Source organism: Amphiura filiformis, chromosome 16 (assembly GCF_039555335.1).
Source record: "Amphiura filiformis chromosome 16, Afil_fr2py, whole genome shotgun sequence".
NCBI classification, from domain to species: Eukaryota; Metazoa; Echinodermata; class Ophiuroidea; order Amphilepidida; family Amphiuridae; genus Amphiura; species Amphiura filiformis.
This window is the reverse complement of record NC_092643.1, coordinates 62,285,050-62,300,076: the sequence shown is the minus strand read 5'-3', so window position 1 is coordinate 62,300,076 and position 15,027 is coordinate 62,285,050. Positions and strand designations below refer to the sequence as shown.

At 36.8% G+C, this 15,027-nt stretch overlaps 1 protein-coding gene across 1 annotated transcript; it reads right to left on the bottom strand.

The window, feature by feature from the left end:
* Positions 1-10,152: 10,152 nt before the first annotated feature.
* LOC140136656 (uncharacterized) lies at positions 10,153-12,127 on the bottom strand. Its single transcript, XM_072158330.1, has 3 exons — positions 12,096-12,127; positions 11,213-11,623; positions 10,153-11,093 (listed from the first exon to the last, which is right to left on the bottom strand). The coding sequence occupies exons 2-3, from the start codon at positions 11,571-11,573 to the stop codon at positions 10,399-10,401; spliced, it is 1,056 nt and encodes a 351-aa protein (XP_072014431.1). The 5' UTR covers positions 11,574-11,623; positions 12,096-12,127; the 3' UTR covers positions 10,153-10,398.
* Positions 12,128-15,027: the final 2,900 nt, after the last annotated feature.

Here is a 15,027-nt window from a genome sequence, read left to right as displayed (position 1 = left end):
GGGGATTACAAGGTTGATGTAATGGGTATAAAATGTTCTAATATCAGCCAAAAACATTTCTGCTGCAAAACATTGTAACGTAATAACTAGATATCTTGCAAAAATGTTTGACAATTGTTATAGTGTTTTTTCATTATATATATAGAAATATATGACCTGACCTAGTGACATTTAAATATCATTAACATGATTAAAATGTTTTGACTAAAACCAAAACATGTTTATAACACATTTATAGCGTTTTAAAAACATTTTTGTGTTTGCTGGATTCCTTACTTTTATTAGCAATATTTAAAAAATACACAAGCCCGCACTGCCTTTGAGCCTTTTGATATATAAAACGTTTTAAAAGAAAATGTTGTTTTGCCAGGTTACATAAAGGTATTTAAAACATTTCAATAATGTTCCAAACTAAACAGTTTTGAAAACTTGATGCAAAACATTCTACTAACATAACATTATTTTGGAGTGCATTTTACAATAACATTTTGACATTTTAAAAATGTTGTTGTAGTGTTTTTCTTCATCTGTCTTGATTAATTGTCCCACCAGTATTTTAACTTGCCCAGACATGTTAACCCACATGGGCACTACCGACCCAACAACCCGCCACATAATCAGTCCCTAAGAACAATTTTGATTGGTTACCAGGAGGGGTATATCATGTATTGAGCCAATCAGAGATATGGAAAGAATATTCAGTAGGTTTGAAAAATTGCCAAGAGAAAGCTCTATTTTGATTGGTCACTCAAATGATCGTATCATGTAATTAACCAATGAGAGGTTCTATAAAAAAAAAGAGAGGCAGTAGTGCCCATAGGGTTAGAATATTTTTGATACATGAATAGCTCAAAACTGATCGAGTAGTTTCAGGAGGGGGGTCTATAAGGTTCAAATTTACAAGGGCAAATAACACTTGTCCCGACACTAGTAGTAGTAAGACTTTAAATACAACTTAGGCCTAAAAAAAATTGTTTGATTGGCGTAACCCGACTGACCCTAAAAATAGGCCCGACCCTGACTTTTTTTCTTATTTTTTTTTAAAAATGAATAAAAAAATTTAAAAAAGATTAAAATTAAAAATTTTTAAAAAATCGTGATTTTCAGCTTAAAATGCGTGTAAAAAAATTAAAAAAAAAAAATTGCCGACTGACCTACCCTAATTTTTTTTCATGTTACGCCAATCAAACAATTTTTTTTAGCCTTACCCAACTAAAACTTGCTATTCCTATGAACAACTCTCAATCACCAATGGGATTAGACCCAATATTCTCTTTTTTAAATAAGTTTTGTCAGTATTTTTTTATTCTTGTACAGGCATACCTCTTACGTGTAAAAAAACTGTATTGACATGTATGCTGCATTCATGCACAAAATTACAACTGATGAACTTTAGTATAACTTAAGAGAAAGATTACTATTGTATTTTTTTTAAAGTAGACAACAGTAATAATATTGTTGCACAGCTCAGCCAATACATGAAGAGGATGAAAGGCTTGGTAGAATTATGCACCTTTTTTCATTTCCTTTTCAGCAAAAAAAAAATTGAATACATAATGATCATTGTTAGAAATAAGATGGGTACTCAGGCCAAATCATATCACTGTATGCTCATTGATAAGCCAATACTGGAGACCCATAAAGCCTGTCAAATTTTGTCACCTAAGTCATCAAGATGGACACAATGCAGACTTCAGCTCAATCCTTCTGTATTGGGCATTGAGTCTGATGTCTTAGAAATTGAAAGTGTCACCACATTTTGGACCAATGTAACATTAACATGTTCAAACCAAAGTATACTGTCAATGTTAAAACTGTTTAATATGTATTACGTATGTTAGCTGTCAATTAACAATGCAGTTTGGGCCTGTGAACATTGACGAGGGCCTGTAGATTTTCATGAGGGCCAAGTCCAAGATGGTTCTGTAAGATTCTTGGCTTATTTCTAGCACTGATAAAGATAATAATGGTAAACTTACAGTAATTTCCAAGACAAATTATTGTATTTAATACAAAAGTAGAAACATGCCTAACTTGCCATTACCCTATATTCCAAATTGAAAGTTATCTGTAATTCAAAAGTTATCAAACTTACACATGTCATAGACATATTTGGCCAAAAAAGCTATATAGAATATATATACTCTGTACTGTGTTTATGGCTACTGGTTTGTATTACCGTAATCAAAGTTATCATACTAACTGCTTTCTGATAATTGTATAATGTAGGTTATTTTTCAGTTCCACTTTTTAAAATATTACCGTATATAGTTTATCTTATAATTGGCAAAAAATGAGACTCCTAATATCATATGGCTAGTTGCATAATACATTACTTATGTGAATTTACACAATGTAATTTGGGACTTGATGTGCCCAGTACCAAAAACCGAATATATTTTGCCAATTATAAGCCAAATAAACTGAAGTTTTCCTGACAATTAAAAAAAAGTTGGGAGTCCGATTGTGTAATTCTGTAAGGTAAATCTGATATAGTTATGCTTGTTTATTTTCGGAAATGAACTTTTTTCTTACAGGTTCTTACACAATATGTTACAAATGTCCCTGGATAAATACATGTATCATGATGTATGATAATTGATTACATGTTTTTTTTAAAAATAAACTATTATCTATTAAAGTATGAATTTGACTCAAGTGAGTGGAATTTGGTCCCACTTAAATAGCACTTATTTCAGACAGTTGAAAGTTTGCACTTTGCAGGGTCAAAGGTTAAGCCAGGGGGTCACTCAAGTATTATCCATGATGGCATGACATACCAAGAACCAAAAACACCAGGAATTGTGGATGCATAATGTTAATAAATTTGCATACAATGAAAATATAAGAAAATACACTTCTTTCTACCTCATATCTTCACAAGCAAAACTCAAATTTGCAGGAGGACTAATTAGGATAGTTCCTGTCAAGTAGGCCTATAGGTGAACTATGCATTTTCAAATTGATCTTCCACATAATAATAATTAAAATACCCCAAAAAACATTTGGGAGGGCGGATAATGTTCTTATGTGGAAAATAATAGTGATTGAATTACATGTTACAAGTTCAATATGAAAATCCTTGTTTTGTTCTAAAAAAATTTCTTCCCCATACCAAAATTATGTGTTACTTGTCCTGTCACCACAAAACACCTCAGTTTTCCATTGAGTGGGCCAGGGTCCCATATATATATATTTACAGCATATGAATGTATTGAGTGAACCCCTCGGATTTTATTCCAGGTCTGTGTCTGATATTAAGGGTCAATCACCCCATGGTTGGACTTTGGTGCGGTGAACATCGTACTTGGCTGTGGCCCTTACGCACTTTTGGATCAGACGATCTGTGTCCATAGTCCAAAGCGAGAAAATAAGCAATATTTGTTTGTAAATATTTGTATATATTGTTTTGATACATGCATTTCATAATGATCATTTAGCATGTTGTAATGATGTATAACATTTATACCTTTTTACATGTTTCTAAAGATCTAACATGAAGTAATGAAGTAATAAAATTTTAAAGGTATCCTCTTGTATCATTTATTGATCCTTGATGTGTTTTGTGTCTTCGTCCATTGGATTCACCATTACCCACTTTTTTAATGAAATTTTACTCAAATAAGTTGGGCCTTAAAAACAATTTGTTGGTTCTTGTCCCGCCCGCATTTATTTTCCATGAATGCACTGTGGCATCGATAAAGGATTTTTGTTTTAAAAAACCCTGTCCTCATCAACCAACAAAATAGGGATGGTGGTCTCAAATATGTCATCCAAAGATACAGGTAGTGAACACCACACACCACACACCACCATGCCCATGCATGTACATATTGAAATGATAATGTAAACAAAAATATTAAATTACTAACATACAATTTCCTAAGGAACAAGCCTGGGAGGAATGCAGCATTATATGGAAATTAACAATCTATAACATTCTTAATTTGGAAATAAAAATTAATGTAATAATTGTGTGTAAATATAATATGAAGTATGGAAAAAATAAAAATACTTTTCAAGTTAAAATAATACATACTAATAGTATAAAATATAATAGTATAATAATTTCACTGTACAAGTTTATGTTTCATTTATCAAATCAACATACCGGGTAATCAGCATATATAACGGTCACATACAGACAGCCTATGCCCATTTATTATAAAAGATGTTAAAAGTACAGGGATAAGGATGACACTATTAAGGCCAAAACTAAATGTCCATATATCACCTACACGGGTCAGAATTATTTTTTATATACAAATTTCCCTAAGGTCATAGCCAAAACATGTATAGGCCTAATTAGCTTAATGAATAGTCCAAATAGGTGTGAATTGGGACATTTCTCTATACTGCATGCCACTTCATTCATGTTAAAACATCTTTTAGAAGTGTAAAGAAACTATTCAAAAAGGCTTTTCAGGATGTCATAAAATTTTGAATGAAATAAGAACCTTTTATTGAAAATTCCAAAATTAGGGTCAGTATTCTTTTGTACAGTAGCAACAAAAATTCCACATTTTCCAGATTAAGGTCGACCAGATGAGGACAATCAAACAATTTGGGGGGGGGGGGTGCTAATTGCATGGTGTGGCATTGTGACAACAGTTATACATTGAAATATTAAAATGATTTTGTGTAAAAATACTTAAATACAATTTCCTATGGAACAAACCTTGCAGGTTTCAATAATATTCTAAACAATAATAACATTCAATAATATTCTAAAATAAAAATAAATATAATTATTGTATGCAAATACCGTATTGTTTGTAATAAACGCTCCCCCTCTAATAAACGCCCCCCCTCCAATTTTTGTGTGAAAAATTAACAAAAATGCAAACATTTCCATGCCATATCGTGTAGGTAAGCTTAAAACTTGCATCAGTAATGGCAGTCACAATCGCTAAATTGCATGGAAAAAAACCTATTTTGACTCAACTCCCATCCATTCATTGCCTAATTATGGTAAAATTTCACTAATTCCATGCACTTACAGGTGTAATTTTGTTGTATTTCCCACTAAATTGTAATTTTCAGTGGGCGCCGCCATCTTGTATGGTCGTAAATCCCTCCTTTTAACAGGAGCACCATCGGAAATTGAACCCGATTTTTAAGCTTTTTCACTGACAATTCACTTCCAATAAACGCCCCCCATTTGGAAAAATGCAACGCCCCCCGGGGCGTTTATTACAAACAATACGGTAATATAAGATATTTTAAATCCCTACAAAGCAGGCAAGCTGAGATGTTAATGATAGAAAGATAGAATGTATAATGAAGTAAATACATGATATATGGTTACATAATTATATGAATGAATAAGTTAGCTTGTACATGCAGAATGCCAGTCTACCTCATACTCATTTTTTAAAGCTATGGTAATTTCTTTCCCACACCCTGCCAAAACTGCTACATCCCGAGAACCACATGCCCAAGAACATGAAGAAAAAAGGGTCAACTAACTATGGAACAGATAGCAAACTATGCACTCTAAAAATGACAATGAATGAGAATATCTTAATGTACTGACTTTATACATATGGCCTGTCGGCGGAACCGTCTTGACAAGAGTACTGTTTGAGTAGAGCCTAGTATTTGCAGCATGGACTCTTTGTCCCCCTATAATTCACCACCTCGGGGGTACTTCTAACAATTCCAATAAGGCGATGAAAAAAAGAAACCCTGTTCTACGGGCGGACGGACCTTTCAAGTAGGGTCGGTCAAAATACAAAAATTTTCCCAATTTGTTCAAAATCTGGGTCGGCCTGTCCCGTAGAACAGGGTTTTCTTTTTTCGTCGCGTAATAGACAACAATCCAATAATATACATTTACATATCAAATTACATTGATTACTATACAATGAATCCATAATTTCATAGTATACACAAGAATACTTTGGTATACATACCAATGGCGTTATTACTACTAGGCGCTGTGGACAGGGGTACTACAGTCCAAACAGGGATGTGCCACAAACTTGGGTCATATTTTCGGCATTTTGGTATATCAATGAGCAATAGTACCTTCTTTCAAACCACTTTTAGTATAAAAATGGGTCATTTTTCAAAATTTGCTTTGGAAAAAGCCTCACTTTGCCTCAAGTTGTAAATACTCTGGGAATTTGGACGAAAATTTGGACTTTTGGTGAAGCTATAGGCCCAAATTTCTTGAAAAATTGATATAGCCATGGGTCCACTTCAAATTCTTTAATAGCAGCACATCCCTACCCAAACCAAACATGAGACCCCCAATACTCCCCAAGCATGAGCTGCATCAGAAAGGTTGAAAGCAGGACCTTCTTCATAGACACATAGGACCCAAACTGCCCCATGGCAAGGGGGGTCACATGTATTTCAACCTGTATATCATATGTGCAAAAGGAACCTGTCACAAAAAATATAGAAAACAAAGGATTTTTCAACTCATTAATTGATTTTTGATTACCTTGCAAATAAACAACAGCTTTTAGGCTGTTCAGGTAGCCTAAGTAAGAGTTATACAAAAAGTGGTGAAATAAGACGCCTTAATATTGGATGCCCGGGATTGGATGACCATTAGAAATTACCCTTCCCTTACTTTTTGTCCACAGATAAGTTTTTAATATTTAATAAGTATAATTATGATGATAAAACTATAAGTTAACAATGTATGACATGTCTTCTTGGTTTACTGTTGTATAATTGAATATGAACAGGATTAAGATTTTCATTATAGCGATGGGCTTGCACAGGGTGAATAGAGGATGGCTACCACGAGGGACGATCGCCATAGGCTCTGTGCACTCTTTTTCATGCTCACTGATCCACAGCAACAAGCGTGAATCATAACAAATGGCCTAGTTACGCCAAGAGAGGGCCGTATTTTTCGCGTCCCTATGACGTCATCGTGTTGTTAATTTATGTAGAAAAATGACATTTGTCCCCTGAAGATGAGGGTATTTTTAATAACAGTGGGCAGTGCGAAAAAGATTCTCAGATCAGCCCTCATGCTACATGCTTGATGCTGCTAATATACATACATGTTGGACTACAAGTGACCATCCCCCTCCCTGGGATAAACTATCAGTTTATGGGGGTGGCCTTGTGGTGGATTCAGGTTCTGGTTGAGAGTCCAAGTCCCTGTCCTCCTCTGGGGGATATACACACATTACTATAAATTTATAAATAACATGGTTCAAGCTTATAACTTGATACAGCTACTTGACAAATACTTAGTTATCAGAATGAAATCAGTGAATGCCCAATTATAAAACAGTTATTTATTCCATTCCAATAAATGAGCTATTCCAGTTGAAATCCATACACCCCTTATGAAAGACATGACCTTAACCTCCCACATAGAGGGTGTAGATTTCAAATGGAGTCGGCCATTCAGGTAAGCCCAGAAATTAACACGCACTCTCTGTGTGGAAAATTAAGGTCATGTCTTCCACAGGAGTGTATGGATTACAACTGGAATAGCCCAATTTGAGTAAAATCAGTGAATGCCCAAGTAGAAAACAATTATTTATTCCAGTCCAATAAATGCAATAAGTAAAATTGAGTAACAGTATAATTTTTGGTATAATAATCTGATTGCCAATTGTACCCTAAAAAATCAAAATAATTGTATCACCTGCAGTACAGTATATCTTTGGCTGCATTTACAAAACCTTCGTAACTGATAAGAAACAAGGTTCCATCACTGGGATCCTGATTGCCGGACTTGGATGACAAAACCTTGTAACTCATAGGAACATAATGACAGTTACAAGGCTCTGTTGCTGGGATTCTGATTGCCAGACCTGGATGACAAAACCTTGTAACTTATAGGAACATAATGACAGTTACATGATTCTGTCGCTTGGATTCTGATTGCCAGACCTGGATGACAAAACCTTGTAACTCATAGGAACATAATGACAGTTACAAGGTTCTGTCGCTTGGATCCTGAATGCCAGACTTGGATGACAAAACCTTGTAACTTATAGGAACATTATGACAGTTACATGATTCTGTCGCTTGGATTCTGATTGCCAGACCTGGATGACAAAACCTTGTAACTCATAGGAACATAATGACAGTTACAAAGTTTTGTCGCTTGGATCCTGATTGCCAGACCTGGATGACAAAACCTTGTAACTCATAGGAACATAATGACAGTTACAGAGTTCTGTCGCTGGGATTCTGAATGCCGGACCTGGATGACAAAACCTTGTAACTTATAGGAACATTATGACAGTTACATGATTCTGTCGCTTGGATCCTGATTGCCGGACCTGGATGACAAAACCTTGTAACTCATAGGAACATAATGACAGTTACATGATTCTGTCGCTTGGATCCTGATTGCCGGACCTGGATGACAAAACCTTATATCTCATAGGAACATAATGACAGTTACAAGGTTCTGTCACTGGGATTCTGAATGCCGGACCTGGATGACAAAACCTTGTAACTCATAGGAACATAATGACAGTTACATGATTCTGTCGCTTGGATCCTGATTGCCGGACCTGGATGACAAAACCTTGTAACTCATAGGAACATAATTACAGTTACATGATTCTGTCGCTTGGGCCTGGATGACAAAACCTTGTAACTCATAGGAACATAATGACAGTTACATGATTCTGTCGCTTGGATCCTGAATGCCGGACCTGGATGACAAAACCTTGTAACTCATAGGAACATAATGACAGTTACAAGGCTCTGTTGCTGGGATTCTGGATGCCAGACCTGGATGACAAAACCTTGTAACTCATAGGAACATAATGACAGTTACATGATTCTGTCGCTTGGATCCTGATTGCCAGACCTGGATGACAAAACCTTGTAACTCATAGGAACATAATGACAGTTACATGATTCTGTCGCTTGGATCCTGATTGCCGGACCTGGATGACAAAACCTTGTAACTCATAGGAACATAATGACAGTTACAAGGTTCTGTCGCTTGGATCCTGAATGCCAGACCTGGATGACAAAACCTTGTAACTCATAGGAACATAATGACAGTTACAAGGTTCTGTCGCTTGGATCCTGAATGCCAGACCTGGATGACATAACCTTGTAACTCATAGGAACATAATGACAGTTACATGATTCTGTTGCCTGGATTCTGAATGCCGGATCTGGATGACAAAACCTTGTAACTCATAGGAACATAATGACAGTTACAAGGCTCTGTTGCTGGGATTCTGGATGCCAGACCTGGATGACAAAACCTTGTAACTCATAGGAACATAATGACAGTTACATGATTCTGTCGCTTGGATCCTGATTGCCAGACCTGGATGACAAAACCTTGTAACGCATAGGAACATAATGACAGTTACATGATTCTGTCGCTTGGATCCTGAGCTATCCTGATTGCCGGACCTGGATGACAAAACCTTGTAACTCATAGGAACATAATGACAATTACAGAGTTTTGTTGCTGGGATTCTGAATGCCAGACCTGGATGACAAAACCTAGTAACTCATAGGAACATAATGACAGTTACAAAGTTTTGTTGCTTGGATCCTGAATGCCGGACCTGGATGACAAAACCTTGTAACTCATAGGAACATAATGACAGTTACAAGGTTCTGTCACTGGGATTCTGAATGCCGGACCTGGATGACAAAACCTTGTAACTCATAGGAACATAATGACAGTTACATGATTCTGTCGCTTGGATCCTGATTGCCGGACCTGGATGACAAAACCTTGTAACTCATAGGAACATAATGACAGTTACAAGGTTTTGTTGCTGGGATTCTGAATGCCGGACCTGGATGACAAAACCTTGTAACTCATAGGAACATAATGACAGTTACAAAGTTTTGTTGCTGGGATTCTGAATGCCGGACCTGGATGACAAAACCTTGTATCTCATAGGAACATAATGACAGTTACAAAGTTTTGTTGCTGGGATTCTGAATGCCGGACCTGGATGACAAAACCTTGTAACTCATAAGGAACATAATGATGGTTATAAAGTTCTGTCGCAGGGATCCTAAATGGCAAATCCATGTAACTCATACGGAATTTAATAGAAGGTACAAGGTATCATTCTAGCAATGAAATTCTACTCACGACATCTATAATTTTAATGATAATAATATAGATTGTTACAAAAATAAGTGGCTCAAAACTAAATGTCACTGAAAAAAGAGCATGTACTGCTTAGGGGTTTTTCACTTTCTTCTGAAATTTTTTTTTGTTGCCTAATTAAAAACATTGCACTACATCTATGGGGGCAACTGAATGCGAAAGATATAAGATTAGATAATTCTATATACATTGTATGCACCATAATATATATAAATTCTATTTGATAGTAAAAAAATACAACTTGTTCTACTGTCATATATCTTCTAGTAATTTTCATTTCATTTTACATAGTAAAGCAATAAATTAATAGCCTACTATGAAATTTGGCATGTTGTAATTTGGTCATCTGATGTAGGACTCTCCACATGCTGCTCTTCTGTTGAAGGTAAGTCCCTTGCAGAAAGTTCTTCTGAAGAAGGCAAGACTCTTGCAGGATGATCTCCTGATGAAGGTGGTATGTCCATGGCAGTATGATCTTCTGTTGGAGATTGCAAGTCTGTTGCACGATGATGATGTGCTGATGAATGTATGTTAGTCACATCAGGCTGGTCTCCTGATGAAGGTCTGTTAGTCACATCAGGCTGGTCTCCTGATGAAGGTCTGTTAGTCACATCAGGCTGGTCTCCTGATGAAGGTCTATCCCCTGTAAGGTCAATATCTACTGAGGACCCATCTCTGGTGAGTGGAGTTTCTGTTGGAGGTCCATCCCTTGCAAGCTGATCTTCTCGCAATACAGTTGAATACGAAGGTGATAGTGGTTCTTCAGAAGAATCTAATGAGATGATTGTGTGCTTTACAACAATGTTATAATCTGGTGGAGGTGGTGCCTCCCTGACTATTTGATCTTCTCTCATGATAAATGAGTAAGATGGTACAAGCTGTTGAGATGTAGGAACACGAGTGGCTCCTCCCCGGCACTTGTTACGCAGGGATGCTACTGCAATAACGAAGTTGATCAAGAAAAGGAAGGAGATCATGAGAGCAATGAAAATCACAACATCGGGCTTCTCTGTGAAAAAAGACAGATTAAAAAAAAAAAAGAGTATAATTTATTCTAGTAGTAAAATGGACCAAACTGCCACCCTTTGCCCCCCCCCTTTGGCTACACCAATGCATATGAATACATACCTGTGTTCTTGTCTCCATTTTGTTTTGGTGATATGGGGTTGAGTGTCACCTTTGGTGTCACCTTTACTGGTGCCATGCAATTAGCAGTAGCAAACCGATTATCTGGACATGCCGCAAGTCCAAACCGGTGATCACATTCAAGTAGGTTTTTATCTTCCGCTGAGCATCTGACCTGAGTCATGATGGCAAACAACTCATTTGGATCCCATTCCATTAAGGGAGAGACATCAGGAAGCCCGCTGCATGGTTCCATACCCAGAGAATGACAGAAGACATCGGCAGCCGTTTGATTCCAAAATTCATCATCGCAGACAAAGTAGTAGTTGGCGCCATGTTTGATTCGGACATAGCCTTTGTTCATTCTGTACGACTCTGAGTGACCTTTGACATACTCCAATCTACCTGTAAAGCCTGTTTTAAAAAAATGTGTGAACAAAAAATCAAGTCTAATAAATTACTAGGCCCAAAATTCACTGAATAGCTTGATTCTAAACCCGATTATTGTCGCAGGGTTCAATTTTTCATGATTTTTACTATTCTGAACTGTTTTGTCAACCAGCAAATTTAACCAAGACTAAACTTTTTGATAAAAATGGCACTTTTTTGATGCAGTTGGGTAGCAAGTTAGTGGGAGAATAACTAGAAATTTCCTTGAGTTCTTCAACCCACAAAACTGAGTGAGATTCTTGAAATTCAGGGGGTGGGCAAAAGGGGGTGGAAATTGCCTTGATTCGCACGCATACTGCAGGGCAATGACGTCACATGTCAAGTGGTCTATATTGACAGCGGTTCATATGGGTTCATATGCAGTAAGCCTATGCACTGACGGCCGGGGTAATATTGGCTGGCCATAAGAAAAAGAGTCTTTAACAAGACTTCTTACTTGCCGGTGCAGGATCACATGTCACAGTTTTAGGAGTGGATCCCTGTGTGCCATCAAGTGCTATATTTAATATGCATGCTTGTTTTAAATATATTACGAGGCATGAATGGCGGGTCGGAAACTGCCGGGAATAAACCAGGAATATCGCATTGATATAGGGCCTATATGTAGGCCATATGATTAAAACATCAAAGATATGAAAGAAACAGATCACTGCATTTACATCTGTCCACGATTATACGGGAGTGGCGAATGTTCGATTTTTGCATGAACATTTTAAGCACATAATATTATAGGCCTATATATGATTTTTTTTTATATCAATCCAAAATGCAACTTCAATAATTATAGTGAGGCCATTCTGTAAAGGCCCATGATACCCCATCCAAATAGGCCTACCTTGTATCTTGTTAAAATCAAATGACCATCTATCAACTTTTTGGCGCACTAGTTATTAATATTTTGTTTCACGAGTTTATAAAGAACATTTACACTACCTATAGTATCTAGTCTTCTATTAAGTATTATGGCCATGTAGCAGTCGACCGCAGATGTCACAAAAGTATCATGGATTCTTTTATTATCACGGTCAGTTTTGTTTTTGAGTGTAGGCCTAATAATTTAAAACTTTACTCTCGGCGGGTGGTTAAAACTTAAAAGAAATAAATAAAAACCAATACATTTGGCATAAATAAGCGTATAGCGGGCTCTCGTTTGCACGTACATGTCAAGAAGCCAGTGTAGTCTGGTTAACATGATAACTTAGAGCCCCGCTAAATAGCAGATACATGAACTACTATGGCAAAATTTGGAAACAGCCGCCAAGATTTTGTTTTTGGAATGAATTTATATGAACAGTATTAATGTGGCGACTCAGTGGATAATTAATATACATCCACGGCTCAAGTGATAGTATTCCCTGACCCATAAATGTGGACATCCTTACTAGCAAACCACAGCCCATTTACTAGTTGGATAACCCCGGGTAAGTTACGACATAATCCCGGCCCGGCTCGGGTAAAGTCCCGCCCACTTTCCCGGGTTTTGGCCGACGCCAAGTCTTATACCAGTCCCGCCAATACCCGGCTCCCCGGGATACATTTTGAGTCAAATCCCGGGTCACATGATGTCAAGTCCCGGACCATCCCCGGGTCCCCAGGGGCCGGGGTTGCATTTGATATGTGCATTACATGGGCTGTTGTTCTCCATCCAGGACTGAAGTGAAATCCTCTAACCCGGTGGGGGGGCACATCAAAAAATTTGGTGGGTATGTTCCCACAGAATTTTGAGGTGATGGGTCTTTTGGAGCTGACGGCATACCAGTTAAAGGGGGTCTTTTGGAGCTGCAAACAAGTAAATTGGGGACATTTAGAGCTGCGAACAGTCAAAATCAAGGGTCTTTCTTGGTTTTGTGGTTGAAAATCGCCTGGAAAATATGAAGAATGAGCAATTTTGGAGACTCTTAGAGCTGAAATATCAAATTCAAGGGTCTTTCGGAGCTCTATTTTGGTCAAATATAGTAGGTCTTTCAGAGCTGCGAAATCCAAAAAGGGGGGTTTTTCCGGGAAAACATACATGTGTTAAGTGCCCACACTGCTGTGTATTTATTTAATTTCTAGTTCATTATTAAGTTGCATTATGTTTGCAACATTCTGGGCACTTTGTAGGAGAAAAGGTGCGCCTAATATAAATGTCAATACCTAATATATGTATGGCCAAAAAAGTGCGGCCATCATTATCATTCTATTTATCAGCCATAATTTAAGTTCAGAACAGGTCATTGACCTACCGGTACTATCATACCCCCGATCATACCATAAAAACTCGATAGTTAGCATATGTGCTTACTATCAAGCACTTTTTAAAACATGAAATTGTACAAACCTAAGTCTGGCGCTTTCCCAACAGAGCTAATTGGGTTGAGACACAAATTTGCAGGTTTACTTGTTAACTATGTGTATCTGTGATAAGTTGGTTCGAGGTTTAGGCTTGGAGAGGGAGTCGATGAGGTGTCTTTATCCTTTTAATAGACAATATAAGAGTCGAGACACATCGTGTAGATTTCCATAAATAGTTCATATAATAATATCAATTCAATGCATAAACATCTTAATATTCGATGTGAGTATACGTGAATCTTCAATGTTCACTTCAGCTAACAGCTGCTTATAAATATGTTCTCTTTAAACCCGAATCAAAGAATGCTCCATTTTCTTTTCCTCAAAACAATTAATATTTATTCCAGTCGCGTCTCGCTTGTTAGACTCGCGTAAGCTTAGACACGCTGGACGCTGAAAGACCACGCAACAAATGACGCGATTAAAAACGCTAGATAAGCGGAGCTTGATAATTAAAAATTAAGATCAAATGATCAATTGGATTGATCATGACAGTATCAATGATTTGCTCAAAACCCTTTACACTTTTGTGGATGGGGCACTTCATGTTTGCATGTAAAAGCGCTCAATAGTAAGCACATGCACTAACTATTAAGTTTTTACGGTATACTATATATTATATTATAATTTTGTAGAAACAAGATGTTGCGGGTGATTGTTTTTTCTCCTATGTACATATTTTTCAACCGCCATAGATGTCTTTACCTGTTTGCACGTTGATACTGCAAGACAACACTGTAAAACCATAGGCAAGTACATATCCAAACATCTTCAAATCATGGCACTGTCTGTCAATAATAATAACAACAATAACAACGACAATGGAACAACAACAATATTAACATAAATCAATAAATTAAATAATGGTACATATAGACCGCAATATATAACTCAAAAAATTGTTGCGCCAGGGAGAAAACAAGGAGGACCGAACAGACATAAGGCTAATGAAATGAAATGATTAGTTTCCCATCACATTTTTTTCAGTGAAATATGAGGTCATGATTTCATTTATTCATTATTTTGGAAAATTT